At 42.1% G+C, this 16597-nt stretch overlaps 1 protein-coding gene across 1 annotated transcript in view; it reads left to right on the top strand.

Moving 5' to 3' along the window:
- Positions 1-16597, top strand: part of LOC126293151 (acetylcholinesterase-like) — a 95394-nt gene that overhangs the window by 33327 nt on the left and 45470 nt on the right. The window contains exons 5-6 of the mRNA XM_049986626.1: positions 4378-4563; positions 11587-11786. Of these exons, the coding sequence (XP_049842583.1) occupies positions 4378-4563; positions 11587-11786 (386 nt within the window). The remainder of the gene's footprint in view (positions 1-4377; positions 4564-11586; positions 11787-16597) is intronic.

The raw sequence follows: 16597 nt of genomic DNA on the forward strand, positions 1-16597 counted from the left end.
TCGATGAAATTTTTAACACTATCCGAAGAAGAAAATGGTGATTATTCTTTGAACTCCCTTATTTTCTGCAGGGATGCAAAAATAGCTTGGTTAAATAAAGATGACAGTCAAAATATACAGCCAGACCTGAATTACCCTTCTTTATAAACTGGAATATTACTATTATTCTTATTATTATTATTATTATAACCTAAATGATAAAACTAATCCAAAAAGATTTTATGAAAACTACGTCATCTCTATGGCATGGATCCTCAGTGTTTATGTTACACTATGGGATAAACCAATCTGTCACGATCCAAGCATCAAACACTTCCGTGTCTGTTGTCATGCCTGCCTGATGAAGAGTACAAATGGTGAAACAACCCTTGATAACTCATCACATTCTCGTATGTTATTTACTTTACAGATGCGTTGCATTTTCCTAGTCTCTTCCTACAAATTTATACCTCCCATTGGCCTTCACTAGTACTGGTTTTACTTGATCATCACATTTCATGTCGTTCCTTAGTTTTCCCTAAGAACTCATACAAGTTAATGTGCTCAATATGTTCACCACTTACCTTGTAACTGAATAATATCGGTAACTTGTCTTTGAATATATAAGGAGTAACTGGTATAAGTGAAGATATTTTTATAAGTGGTTCGGTAACAAGTCGCACATTAGTGTTGTTGGTTGTTTTTTTCTCTACATCGAAACGTGTTCCCACAAACACATAACAAATTTTACGACCTGATGATTTCTGCACGGTCGTAACTGCACCAATAAGAGGATTTTGCCTCTCGGTATAAACTAACCGTTTCGCGACCACCCATCCGTACTTCAACACATGACCTGCTGCCCAGGGGAAAGTAACCTTCAATGGCTTTCTCTACTAAACAAACTAGAAACAGATAACTTGTAATAGCTATAATTAATAGTCTGCATGTAAATACTGATTTAATATTCAGTACACCGTCCTGAGTCACCTATAAAAATATCTGCGATTTAGCTGCTACACCTTATGTGTTTATACGTCTTGGCCAACAGACGCTACTGATAATTATCGAGTAAATTTAATGAATATAAAATGTAAGTATTCATACACTAGAATCTTTAGAAAGTAGAACGAACAAAGTAAACTCAACAAATGCACTGGATTATAATCAACTAGGTACCTGTAAAATCAGTTGTCCACTTCACCTCCTTTCATTGAGAGAAAATATTTTATATACCTCTGGAGATTTCTTAGTCGCGCCAAGTTCTCTCTTAGAGCCTCCAGTCACGCAAATTTCGAAGACAGGCTCATATTCGCAGACATGACCAGTGTTATACGTAACAATTACCAGCTTATGAGACATTGATTCTTTGTGGAATGCAGCTTTTGTGATTCTGAATACGTACAAGAAGAATGCGATATGGCCTGAACACACTGCCTATCAGCAAAACAGCTATGTAATTAACATCTCCTGTTTCTGCGTATAGCATAATACTTCTTGCAGTCTCGTCGAAATAACGATCTCATTGACTGTTACTGGATTGTTTAGTGGCTTGCTATTTTCTATGTTTCATGTTTGTTTGCACTTGAGTGCTGAAAATATTTCATTTACGCACTGAATACATCAGTTATTTACACAGAAACTGTAACCTTTCAATTTCATATTATTTAATTTTGCATGCTCTTATTTTCAATGCAAAAGCAAAGTAGACGCTGTAACTACACAGTATATTTATTTCGCGTACGCCTCATGAGAAATAGCTCTTCAGGGACGAACTGTATTTTTCCGCTTTCTAACAAAACATGTCATACTTGCCTTATGTGGATTCTTCTTGGAAGAAAATATTCTACATATTTCAAGGAAAATTGTCAATTTAGAACATTCTTATTCTAAACGTTTTTCAGTTTTTGCGCCACAAGTCGTCTTCCTGAAACTGTTTCGAAAATTTTGGAATGCAATTTCAGATTTCTGAATATACGCATTTAATTTCCTGTGGAAATTACTAGTCAACTAGGATCCGGATTCCTTAGTAGTGTAGTTAATATTTCTGTACCATCATCGACATTTATTAGCGTGCATATTTCTTCTATAGCTCATACTTAATTACTACGGGGTGACGTACACCGTCCGTTCAAATTTAGATCTCGGATCTATAACGCCATAACACTCAGCAAACATTTAACTGTAAGAGTGTGCTGTATAACTTCAGTTACTAACTTTCACAAAAAAATTGTTCTCATAAGAGACTTAGTGTAGAATGCCGGACATTTGCCACGCCGGACATTTTCCACACTTACCCCTTCGCCAGGTAGCGATCCTTCAGGAAAGGGACGCCCTTCCTCGTACTACTTCTGTCCGCTTTCAAACCGCCGTCTCCACATCTTACTCGATGCAACCAGTACGTAAAGGACCTTCTTCTTCGACATCTGGGCGAAATACAGAGCTTCTTTTCCGAAATCGAAATATTTGTATCTTTTGGGAAACGAAAATAATTCCGACGATTATGTCAGTATGTAATTACTTCTGCCAAGTTTAAATATAGATCCTTCTGTCTGTACGGTAGGTTCCTTTCACGTTTACTCATTGCGATAGAAACAGTCCATCGCCATGGGAGCAACAAGAAAGGAACTATATAAAGAGAATGCGAATGTACGCTAATCATTTCTTTTTGATCGATGCATTGGTGCCTACTTTAATTACTACAATTGCATGCCCAAAAGACGATAAGGAAAGAAGAAATGGGTATGTGAATGTTGAAAAGAAGAACGACATGCTCTATATTAATTTACTCTCTAAAACCCGATATCCCATGCGGCGAAACATTAGTTAATAAAGTGTAACGGGACAATGTTCAAAACATGACTGAAAGTGCGTCCATAAACAGAGATAAGAACATCTATGATTGACATGTCATCTAAAGTCGACGTACAATTTTAAAATGTTAGAAACAAGGAAATGAAGTAATAACGTACGTTGTTATTCTACATTGTTTAGCTCAGGTATTTACAGGGTCACAGAGAAAGCATCCTAGGTTTTGGAGGGAAAAGCCGTAATTGTAATGATCTTCACTACAACAGAAACAAGAAGCACAACTTGAGGAAAAGTAATGTAATGTGTGTTCCAGCTCACAAGCGACAATGAAGCAGGTGTTTCCTGTGACTTAGTGAGGACAGAGGTTATATTCGACAACCGGAATAAATTAATAACTGACTCCTTTTACCGAATCCCGCTCTCAGATGAAAAAGTTGCTGAACATTTCAAAGAAAACTTGAGTCTCATCGCAAAGAAGTACCCTACTCATACAATTATAGTTGGCAGTGACTTCAATCTACCTTCCGTATGTTGACAAAAATACATTTTCAGACCCTACTGTAGATAGCGAACAACTTCCACAATTGTTCTAAATGCTCTTTATAAAATTATTTTGAACAATTAGTTCACGAGGCCATTCAAATTGTAAATGGTTACGAAAACACACTTGACCTCTTAGCCACAAATAATCCTGAGCATCACGACGGGTACAGGAATTAGTGAAAACACAGTCGTAAGGAGGCTTAATTCCGTAACAAAGAAATTCACCAAAACTAAACGCAAAATATATCTGTTTATAAAAGCAACTAAAAATTCGGTTGACATCTTTCTAAGAGACAGTCTCCAATCCTTCCAAACTATGTAAGTGAAGACCAAATGTGGCTTAAGTTCAAAGAAATGGTATCAACAGCACTCGATAAATTCATACCAAATAAATTAATATCAGACGGAACTGACCCCTCATGGTACACAAAACACGACAGTAAGCTGCTGCAGGAGCACCGAAAAAGGCACGTATAATTTAGACGAGCGCAAAATCTCCAAGATTGGCGAAGTTTTACTGTGGCTCGAAATTTGGTGCGGATTTCCATACGAGATGCATTTAATAGTTTCCACAACGAAACTCTCTCTAGAAATGTGGCGAAAAATCCATAGAGATTCAGATCCTATTTTAAGAAAACCAGGAGAAAGTCTCAGTAAGTACCTTTACTGCGGGTCGGGCTGCGAGTGAGGAGGAGGAGGGGGAAGGGGGAGACAAGGGACCCGACCCTTCGGAGCAGGTAAAACCGTGGCAAATGTCCGCCGTGGCAAACGACCGGCGTGGAAAACGTCCGCACACCTTCATTGTATACGTTGGGCACTCTAATTTTTCTTCTTTAAAAGCTATGTTGTACTTAGAGTTTATGTTCAGTACAGGAAGATGGAAAGGTTAAGTTAGAGCTGTTGGCCTTGGAAATTAAGTAGACTCTCAGAACAGACGGTAACGGAAATAGGTATACCAGTTTCGTGAGTGCCGTACAACTTCGGCCTAGATAACAAAAAAACGTGCACTTGAAATGGCAGTACTGGCATTTGGAAACCTTGCAGGCTTCCTGAGCCTGGAGGACGAGGTGCTGCCGGGCAACCTGGGCCTCAAGGACCAGACGGCGGCACTGCGGTGGCTGCGACACAACGTGGCGGCCTTCGGCGGCGACCCCGCTGCCATCACGCTCTTCGGCCACAGCGCGGGCTCCGCTTCCGTCGCTCTGCACGTGCTGTCGCCACTGTCCGCAGGTACGCCACACCTCACTGGCGGTACTTAACACGACTATTAAATAAACACCGTCACTGAGTCATAAACATTATGCAAATAATACGTTTCAAACTAGATCGTACCACGCTTCCAATAGGGGGAAAGGTCGCCAAGACACAAGCGAGTTTCTGTCATTCATTTCAGTTTAAGATGACAATGATAAGCCGTCACAGTTATTAATACTATGATTTTGGTCTTTCTGTCAACATTTAAAATAATTAGAACAGTCAGGGTCTCTCGGGTCTTGTCATGGCAATGGGCTACCTCAGAGTTTTGCACGTGTAGTTCACGTACTACTCGCTTGTTGCTGCAGAACTTCTCACGACAGTTACTTCAAGATGCAGGCGAGACTCATTAGGGTCTTCTAGCTGGCTGGGTGTTGTTTACTCGCTGGCAGCAAAGTCAGTCCTTCAAACCTTTCCCTTTCGAGGGTTCAACGTAGCAGCCTAGACACGTTAAGTGGGTATCATGTTCACGGTAGCAGCGGCTTTATAACTTCGTAACATTCATAGCTTGGCCCTGGGTAGGCTTTATTCATGCGCCTTTGGAACATTCCATCGCACAAGTACACAATTGGAATGATGCTCATCAATGTCTCCACCAGATTAGGTGTTATTCACGTGCACGGGTCTGTTCAGTTCTTTGGAATGTTCCATCACAGCCGTTCTATGCTGACGCCAGTAATCGCCATTAGCTCAGCCCCGAATTACACGCCTGCAACGTTTTCCTTCATTCAAAACGTTCAATCAGAGCTTTTTGCTCTAAAGCTGAGACTCTTTAATAGCTCCGCCGTGGCTTGACCGTAGCAGTTCCAAGTTGCAGCCGTAATTGATTAGCAGCTCTACCCCACCTAAGTGTTATTCACTATCCTATGTGTTATTCACTATCCTGCAGTGTGTTCATTCCCAATGGAGCGTTCCATCACGACTGTTTTGCACATCAGCCATGACTCGTTAACAGATTCACATCAGCTGGTTCTTATTTATGCGCCTGCGGCGTTTTCACTCCTTTAGGTTTCAACAAAAAAAACGTAACAGAAATCTTGCTATTTGTGGAGATTCGTTTCTGTGAATTTAAGACTAATAAAACCGCACTCTGTAATATTTGTGATCACAAAATTATCTTTCAAAATGATTGTGAGCTGACTGAAAAAACATCTACAGCGAAGCACTTCAAAAATAGGTTTACTAATTCACAAAAAAAGTGTTAGGCTAATGTGAATAACTTTGCTCGTTTGAGAGAACTTCACTACCCATATGGAACCTATTACTCTTAACTCAAAACTTGATCCATCCGTAACTTTAACAATCGCCCTTTGTTCTGTACACGCAGCTCAGATGTATCTTCGCCTCAGCACGTTGCCTTGCTAAACTTTATTTTTATCTGTTACTGGCCGGCCTGGGTGACCGAGCGGTTCTAGGCGCTTTAATCTGGAACCGTGCGTCCGCTACGGTCGCAGGTTCGAATCCTGCCTCGGCCATGGATGTGTGTGATGACCTTAGGTTAGTTAGGTTTAAGTAATTCTAAGTTTTTGGGCTGATGACCTCAGAAGTTAAGTCCCATAGTGCTCAGAGCCATTTGAACCATTGTCTGTTAGTGACCTCCTTTAACCTGCGATGAAGACCGCCATGACAACTTTTAAAAGGTATTAACCATTTTGTTGTGTACGTACGAGGAGGAGAGGACATATACTGGCAGAACAGGTTTTTAGGTTCATCTGTTGCTTTATGATAATCACAGTAATTGTAAGAAATAAAGTCCAGTGTGTTTCACGTATGGTGCAATCTGATGCCGGTATGTCCAGTAATTAATTCCCTTTTCAGCTCCTGCAGGATGGTTTGGCAGGTCTTCCATCAGCATAAACTATGACGCAGGGTGGTAAAACTGTAGCTATCTTTACTTACAGTGTCTGCAGCCCGTGGTCGTGCGGTAGCGTTCTCGCTTCCCACCCACGGGTTCCCGGGTTCGATTGCCGGCGGGGTCAGGGATTTTCTCTGCCTCGTGATGATTGGGTGTTGTGTGATGTCCTTAGGTTAGTTAGGTTTAAGTAGTTCTAAGTTCTAGGGGACTGATGACCATAGATGTTAAGTCTCATAATGCTCAGAGCCATTTGAACCGTTTTTACTTACAGCAGATGGTCAAAATTACGTCCCTCTGCGCGAGGAGTATCCTGGTACCTTCTCAAAGAAGTGTCAGAAACACGTCGAATTTCGCCTAACGGCATTCTTGACAGTACAAGCAGACTTATAACTCTTGAAGAGCATTGCGTTCGTTATCTTACATATTATTTTTTTAAATCCAAAAAAATATACGAAAACTTCATGTACTTGAATCTGGGGAACGAAGAGAAGAGTCAAGAGACACAACCAATCCTCACAGCCGGAGCCGGGTGCCAGTAGGACCTGCTCTCGGCAAAACCTAAAAAAAAAGAGAAAAAGAGAAAAAACGACTTTATAATTAATGTAACAGTATTAACTCAAAAAATCAATGTCTCTGTACTAATGTAAAAGGCATTTCAGTTGCGTAAGTGAAAATGTGATCCTTTCCAAACATAGGACATCTTCAAATGTTACGACATATCATAGCATCTTTGATGCTCATATGTTTGTAATCTCTTTGTATGTATCAAAACATATGGTGCGTGGTAGAAATCTTCTCGGTGACAAATCTAAAGTGTTCAGTGAGAAAAATTTACGTATGCAACAATAAGAATGTAATGGGAATGTATTCACATCTCTTGGACGAATCTTATGAAAAAAAAACACTCCAAACTGACATTTCACGTAAGTCACATGCAACGAAAATCTGTAACGCAACCATTTATGTATGGCATGCTGATAATTATGTATTATTTATATTTTAGGACAATTAATCTGTAAAAACACACCACAGATCATAAGGAAAGCGTGAAAACCGTCTGAAGATGAATCACAACGATTCGTAACCGGTAACGGTACCCTTTGAATCCAGGAACTGAAAGTAAATTTGTGACTGGTTGCTGTCCTAACACCAACAACATTTGTCTTCAAATAATAGCCACGGTCTCCATCATGTCATCATATGACAACATTGCAATAACCTTATCACTTTGCCACGCCAGCTCCGTCCAGGAAGGTTGGCTTCGCAAGGTCGCTCCGACATGGATCTGAGTTGGGTATTGTTCGTATTGACTACGTCTCACATGCGCATCGTGTACCTAGGACCGTGGGCTGGATGGCCCCTGCCCTGCGCCTGCCTGACGTGGGCACGAGTCTACTGTTATAAAGTGCTGAAAACCAGATAAAGGTTTCAAGTGTCTTTAATTTGCCCACCCACGTTCGTCAGTAAATCATACACCCATTAAATGTCATAGTTAATGGAAACTGTGCACAACAACAAGGGACAAAAATGTATTTGACATCGCACAGTAATCGAGGATAATTTACGTGCACTCAGTACCTCACCTGCTACACTGAGCGATGGTCCGGAGTATCATGCGTTGGTTGCAACCTACTCAAGGGAATACTGATTCCCGCACAATGTCAGAAACAGGATTTGTGTAGGACGTAAAACATCCTGCATCTAACGTGGATATGACAATTAGGACTGGGAGATAAGAGATTCATAAACCGCAGTGTACTATAAGAGAGTTAGTATGAGTTTCATCATACTATATGTAATGGTGGTTGGGTTGGGAACGCCATAAAATGGCAAGACTGTCATTTTTGCCCAGGCTGGCTGGTGCAGGATGATGGATTGTATTCTACTAGTACCACGAAGAGTGCAGATTCGGAAGAGTTTACTCAAGATTCTCTTCCCTGCAAGACCTTAGACCTCCGTAGATAGGTTTGTGTCAGAGTCTCGGCAGTGTGCGTGGTGACCTAGGCAGTGGCTGCTACCTCAGCATAACACTCGGTGGCGTGCTTGGTTAGCGACAGTCCAAGTACGAAGGGTAATGGTGCTACCTTAGTAGAAGGCCGTGTCCGAATTTGCCGGCGTAAGATAGGCACATCTGTGACCAGCAGGCTAATGCAGCAGTAGCCATGAATAGCAGCTGAAACTGAATAGTGCACGGTACATCCAAACCGTCATCGAACCCATCGTTCTACCATTCCTAGACCGGCAAGGGAACTTGCTGTTCCAACAGGACAATGCACGTCCACATGTATCCCGTGCCACCCAACGTGCTCTAGAAGGTGTAAGTCAACTACGCTGGCCAGCAAGATCTCCGGATCTGTCCCCCATTGAGCATGTTTGGGACTGGATGAAGCGTCGTCTCACGCGGTCTGCACGTCCAGCACGAACGCTGGTCCAACTGAGGCGCCAGGTGGAAATGGCATGGCAAGCCGTTCCACAGGACTACATCCAGCATCTCTACGATCGTCTCCATGGGAGAATAGCAGCCTGCTTTGCTGCGAAAGGTGGATATACACTGTACTAGTGCCGACATTGTGCATGCTCTGTTGCCTGTGTCTATGTGCCTGTGGTTCTGTCAGTGTGATCATGTGATGTATCTGACCCCAGGAATGTATCAATAAAGTTTCCCCTTCCTGTGACAATGAATTAACGGTGTTCTTATTTCAATTTCCAGGAGTGTAGTTCTTTATTCACATTAAGTGTAGAGCGCTATTAACAAGGGATTTCAGATCGATTCCGTATTTCCGGATTTCCGTAAGGCTTTTGACACTGTACCACACAAGCGGCTTGTAGTGAAATTGTGTGCTTATGGAATACCGTCTCAGTTATGTGACTGGATTTATGATTTCCAGTCAGAGAGGTCACAGTTCGTAGTAATTGGCGGAAAGTCATCAAGTAAAACAGAAGTGATTTTTGGCGTTCCCCAAGGTAGTGTTATAGGCTCTTTGCTGTTCCTTATACAAACGATTTGGGAGACAATCTGAGCAGCCGTCCTCGGTTGTTTGCAGATGACTCTGTCGTTTATCGACTAATAAAGTCATCAGTAGATCAAAACAAACAGCAAAATGATTTAGAAAAGATATCTGAATGGTGCGAAAAGTGGCAGTTGACCCTTAGTAACGAAAAGTGTGAGGTCATCCACATGAGTGCTAACAGGAACTCGTTAAACTTCGGTTACATGATAAATCAGTTTAATCTAAAAGCCGTAAATTCAACTAAATAGGTAGGTATTACAATTACGAACTACTTAAATTGGAAGGAATACACAGAAAATGTTGTGCGGAAGGCTAACCGAAGACTGCGTTTTATTGGCAGGACACTTAGAGAATGTAACAGACCTATTAAGGAGACTCCCTACGCTACGCTTGTTCGTCCTCTTTTAGGATACTGCTGCGCGGTGTGGGATCCTTACCAGATAGGACTGACGGAGTGCATCGAAAAAATTCAAAGAAAGGCAGCACGTTTTGTATTATCGCGAAATATGGGAGAGTGTGTCACAGAAATGATACAGGATTTGGGCTGGACAACATTAAAAGAAAGGCGTTTTTCGTTACGACGGAAATTCCAGTCACCAACATACTTCTCCGAATGCGAAAATATTTTGTTGACACCGACCTACATAGAGAGGAGCGACCGCCAAGATAAAATAAGGGAAATCAGAGCTCGTACGGAAAGATATAGGTGTTTATTCTCTCCGCGCGCTACACCAGTTTGGAATAATAGAGAATAGTTCAAATGGTTCAAATGGCTCTGAGCACTATGGGACTCAACTTCTGAGGTCATTAATCCCCTAGAACTTGGAACTAGTTAAACCTAACTAACCTAATCACACCACACACATCCATGCCCGAGGAGGATTCGAACCTGCGGCCGTAGCAGTCGCACGGTTCCGGACTGCAGCGGCTAGTACCGCACGGCCACTTCGGCCGGCTAGAGAATTGTGAAGGTGTTTCGATAAACCCTCTGGCAGGCACTTAAATGTGATTTGCAGAGTATCCATGTAGATGTAGATGAAGATGGAAGCAGATTCTGCCGGCACGAAAGTTATGGTGGTTTGTGGGTGCCATAGAGCCTTGTCATGTAGACTCTATAACCGCTGTCTCGTGGAGTGCATTTGTCCAACACACACTGGCCCCACAGTAGACCTTATGGTCTGGAGTGCGATAAGCTACAACTTTCGTTCATCTTTGGTGTTTCTGGAGTGGACGCAAACCAGAAGCAGAATGTTGTTGGACCCGTTCTTTTGCCGTTCCTGCAACAGGAAGGGGATGTGTTCTTCCAGTAGAATAATGCTTACTCTCACACTGCCCGTGAAACTCAGCGTGCTCCGTGAGACATGTAGGAATTTTCCTGGCCAGCACGATCTCCGAACTTGTCTTCAATCAAGCAAGTGTGGGATGGCGTGGGACAAAATGCAAATAGTGCGACTCGTCAACCAACAACTCTTACATAAGTACCTGAGGGGGTTGAGCAGCCGTGGCGTGATGTATCCCAGAACAGTATTAGCCGTCCGTACGATCGACTGGATCCCAGAGTCAGCGTCTGCATTGCCGTCCGTGGAGGCTAGACCGCGTACGAATATGGGTGTAGCAGCATGGATCCACAGCTGGTTCCGCAGAATCACTTGAACTATCGATCATTAAATGCAACTATTTCATATATTCCATATGCACCGTTGAAGCAATAAACCTTTAGTGACCTGGAAACTCTAAAACGGTGTATTAATTCTTTTTCTGGCTGTGTATATACACTATTATGTTTCAGGCGATAATTTAATGAAAATGGCTTGCATTCCTGATCAAAATTCCTTATATTTATTTGTACCCAGGCTGGTTAAGCACCATGAGGTGATGATTATTAGTTTATTCTGAAAATATAGCTTCGAAAAATTAGTTAATGGAGATATTGGAGGAGAGGGGAAATAAATTTGGAGATGTGAGATGAACACGTTTTCCAGTTAGACCACCTTAATCCTGACTTCCTAGAAGCTTGTGAACATTAATTAAAATCCAGAATGTTTGCTATACCTAGACAGGCAGGTTCTTGTGCAGGCAGTGCGTCCCGTCCCCTGCAGCGGATTGAGGCACCGCCTTTCTTTCGCGTTGCAGGGCTGTTCTCACGCGCCATAGCGCAAAGCGGTCCGCCCGTGGGGTCGGTGACCTTGACGACCGGCGCCCGCGATAAGGCGTTCCGCCTCGCCAGGCTCCTTGGTTACCAGGGAAACGACTCCCAGCAGTTCCTCGATCTGCTCCGCGCTGCCGACGCGAAAGACTTGGTCGACGTGGATGATCGCATTCTCACAGAAGAGGTAACACTTTCCGTATTTCACAGACAAAGTCTTTATTCTTCGATGTCTTAATCATTTTATACTGTGGCCACTCAGTGCTGAAACAGACGGGCTTCTCTACGATACGTACTTCCATCATAATGGAGTCCCCACTATTCATTCCTATTCACGTGACGTTACAGATTGCTCGCAAGAAGAGATCTGACTGTTACTATTTGAAGGAAACTGAATATATTGTACCATGCAAGTCGTATTCCCTATCTAGTTACTCCATCTATGGTCTAGTGTTTAGCGTCGTTGGCTACCAGCAAAGAGGAGCGTTCGATGCTTGGAGGCTACCTTCCATATTCATAGGGTGAAATGAGGTCTACTTAGCCCCTTCAGACGAATGTTGTTTCCCTGGGTCCTGTCTTTAAATTTTGAAAAAGTAAAAATTTTGGCGTTATTTTTTCGAGTAAACTGGCTTTGCAAGGGTAATGAACAATTTACGAAAGTTTATTTAAACAATATAGAATGTTAGTCGAAAGCAACTAGGTCCTTCCAGTGATTAAAGTATTACTTTATTTTCACGCGAAGTAATGTCTACGTGTCTGTATATTTTTCGTAAGTCAACTGGCAGAGCCTCCGTGAAATATCTATGCAACGAAAGGCACTGCTAATTAATTCCACATAACCAATAGATGACCAGGATGACACCGTTCTTTGATAGACATTAGGACTCTTAGTGTTTGTGCAGTAGATCAGAGCAACATTGTAAGTAACAGTGTTAAGTAAGGAAGCAGGGACATTGATATGCAGGTCGCCGAAACAGTGTGAAGTCGGAAGATTAGTACCAACTTGGTAGCTAAGCGATACGAGTTGTACTTATACACTTAATTAGTCATTAACTGACCTCTCGCCTCCAGGTACTGCACAGACCCAGTATCCCTCATCATTATTACTATGTGCACGATATGGTAAGTTTAATGGTGAAGATAGGGGAAACACAAGAATCTCTGGAGGAGGACACAACTCAAAACATCCTGCAGAAACTAAAAGCAGATTCCTATTGCCAAATGTACGAGTATTTTGTACTTACGGCACCTTTTTTTTTTTTTTTCTTTGGTCATCAGTCTACTGACTGGTTTGATGCGGCCGCCACGAATTCCTTTCCTGTGCTAACCTCTTCATCTCAGAGTAGCACTTGCAACCTACGTCCTCAATTATTTGCTTGACGTAATCTAATCTCTGTCTTCCTCTACAGTTTTTGCCCTCTACAGCTCCTTCTAGTACCATGGAAGTCATTCCCTCATGTCTTAGCAGATGTCCTATCATCCTGTCCCTTCTCCTTCTCAGTGTTTTCCACATACTCCTTTCCTCCCCGATTTTGCGTAGAACCTCCTCATTCCTTACCTTATCAGTCCACCTAATTTTCAACATTCGTCTATAGCACCACATCTCAAATGCTTCGATTCTCTTCTGTTCCGGTTTTCCCACAGTCCATGTTTAACTACCATACAATGCTGTACTCCAGACGTAAATCCTCAGAAATTTCTTCCTCAAATTAAGACCGCTATTGGATATTTGTAGACTTCTCTTGTCCAGAAATGACTTTTTTGCCATAGCGAGTCTGCTTTTGATGTCCTCCTTGCTCCGTCCGTCATTGGTTATTTTACTGCCTAGGTAGCAGAATTCCTTAACTTCATTGACTTCGTGACCATCAATCATGATGTTAAGTTTCTCGCTGTTCTCATTTCTACTACTTCTCATTGCCTTCGTCTTTCTCCGATTTACTCTCAAACCATACTGTGTACTCATTAGACTGTTCATTCCGCTCAGCAGATCATTTAATTCTTCTTCACTTTCACTCAGGATAGCAATGTCATCAGCGAATCGTATCATTGATATCCCTTCACCTTGTATTTTAATTCCACTTCTGAACCTTTCTTTTGTTTCCATCATTGCATCCTCGATGTACAGATTGAAGAGTAGGGGCGAAAGGCTACAGTCTTGTCTCACACCCTTCTTAACACGAGCACTCCGTTCTTGATCGTCCACTCTTATTATTCCCTCTTGTTTGTTGTACATATTGTATAGGACCCGTCTCTCCCTATAGCTTACCCCTACTTTTTTCGGAATCTCGAACACCTTGTACCAATTTATATTGTCGAACGCTTTTTCCAGGTCGACAAATCCTATGAACGTATCTTGATTTTTCTTTAGCCTTGCTTCCATTATTAGCCGTAACGTCCGAATTGCTTCTCTCGTCCCTTTACTTTTCCTAAAGCCAAAGTGATCGTCACCTAGCGCATTCTCAATTTTCTTTTCCATTCTTCTGTATATTATTCTTGTAAGCAGCTTCGATGCATGAGCTGTTAAGCTGATTGTGCGATAATTTTCGCACTTGTCAGCTCTTGCCGTCTTCGAAATTGTGTGGATGATCCTTTTCCGAAAGTCAGATGGTATGTCGCCAGACTCATATATTCTTCACACCAACGTGAATAGTCGTTTTGTTGCCACTTTCCCCAATTATTTTAGAAATTCTGATTGAATGTTATCTATCCCTTCTGCCTTATTTGACCGTAGGTCCTCCAAAGCTCTTTTAAATTCCGATTCTAATACTGGATCCCCTATCTCTTCTAAATCGACTCCTGTTTCTTCTTCTATCACATCAGACAAATCTTCACCCTCATAGAGGCTTTCAATGTATTCTTTCCCCTATCTGCTCTCTCCTCTGCATTTAACAGTAGAGTTCCCGTTGGACTCTTAATATTACCACCGATGCTTTTAATGTCACCAAAGGTTGTTTTGACTTTCCTGTATGCTGAGTCTGTCCTTCCGAAATCGTATCTTTTTCGATGTCTTCACATTTTTCCTGCAGCCATTTCGTCTTAGCTTCCCTACACTTCCTATTTATTTCATTCCTCAGCGACTTGTATTTCCGTATTCCTGATTTTCCCGGAACATGTTTGTACTTCCTCCTTTCATCAAACAACTGAAGTATTTCTCCTGTTACCCATGGTTTCTTCGCAGCTACCTTCTTTGTACCTATGTTTTCCTTCCCAAATTCTGTGATGACCCTTTTTAGAGATGTCCATTTCTTTTCAACTGTAATGCCTACTGCGCTATTCCTTATTGCTTTATCTATAGCGTTAGAGAACTTCAAACGTATCTCGTCATTCCTTAGTACTTCCGTATCCCACTTCTTAGCGTATTGATTCTTCCTGACTAATGTCTTGAACTTCAGCCTACTCTTCATCACTACTATATTGTGATCTGAGTCTATATCTGCTCCTGGGTACGCCTTACAATCCAGTATCTGATTTCGGAATCTCTGTCTGACCATGATGTAATCTAATTGAAATCTTCCCGTATCTCACGGCCTTTTCCAAGTATACCTCCACCTCTTGTCATTCTTGAACAGGGTATTCGCTATTACTAGCTGAAACTTGTTACAGAACTCGATTAATCTTTCTCCTCTTTCATTCCTTTTCCCAAGCCCATATTCTCCTGTAACCTTTCCTTCTACTCCTTCCCCTGCAACTGCATTCCAGTCGCCCATGACTATTAGATTTTCGTCCCCCTTTACATACTGCATTACTCTTTCAATATCCTCATACACTTTCTCTATCTGTTCATCTTCAGCTTGCGACGTCGGCATGTATACCTGAACTACCGTTGTCGGTGTTGGTCTGCTGTCGATTCTGATTAGAACAACCCGGTCACTGAACTGTTCACAGTGACACACCCTCTGCCCTACCCTCCTATTCATAACGAATCCTACACCTGTTATACCATTTTCTGCAGCTGTTGATATTACCCGATACTCATCTGACCAGAAATCCTTGTCTTCCTTCCACTTCACTTCACTGACCCCTACTATATCTAGATTGAGCCTTTGCATTTCCCTTTTCAGATTTTCTAGTTTCCCTACCACGTTCAAGCTTCTGACATTCCACGCCCCTACTCGTAGAACGTTACCCTTTCCTTGATTATTCAATCTTTTTCTCATGGTAACCTCCCCCTTGGCAGAGATCCGAATGGGGGACTATTCCGGAATCTTTTGCCAATGGAGAGATCATCATGACACTTCTTTATCTACAGGCCACATGCCCCGTGGATACACGTTACGTGTCTTTAATGCAATGGTTTCCATCGCCTTCTGCATCCTCATGTCGTTGATCATTGCTGATTCTTCCGCCTTTAGGGGCAATTTCCCACCCCTAGGACAAGAGAGTGCCCTGAACCTCTATCCGCTCCTCCACCCTCTTCGACAAGGCCGTTGGCAGAATGAGGCTGACTTCTTATGCCGGAAGTCTTCGGCCGCCAATACTGATTATTTATCAAAATTTAGGCATTGACGGGGATCGAACCCGGGACCGAAGACGTTTTGATAATGGATCAAAGACGCCACCCCTAGACCACGGGAACGGCACCTACAGATAAGCAAAAGTTTTGTTGTGTTAAACAGTAGCTGTAACAGGCATAGTGTGTTAAGTACAAGGTATCTTTTCCCCCCTCCGATCTTTGAATTTTTACAGAAACAGTTACGTGACAACGTACAGTTTAGCGAGGATTTAAAACTTTGGTAAGGCCAGGCTTTTTCACTTTCATATCGCCCAGTTAGCGGCAAATCTTACTTTTTCCCAATATCTGCCACAACTAACTAGCGACTGAATAGTTTATGAGTTACAGAAGTGTTTTATATGTGGTATTCCAGCTATCTTTAAGTTGTTCTCAGCACGGTGTACCACAACTCAACATGATCTAAAATTATTTACTGTGCTTATCTGGTCGTCAATAATTTATTTACCTAACTAGTCAACCGATACAAATTCTTCGAATTTCTAAAA

Source organism: Schistocerca gregaria, chromosome 1 (genome assembly GCF_023897955.1).
Source record: "Schistocerca gregaria isolate iqSchGreg1 chromosome 1, iqSchGreg1.2, whole genome shotgun sequence".
Taxonomy (NCBI): Eukaryota; Metazoa; Arthropoda; class Insecta; order Orthoptera; family Acrididae; genus Schistocerca; species Schistocerca gregaria.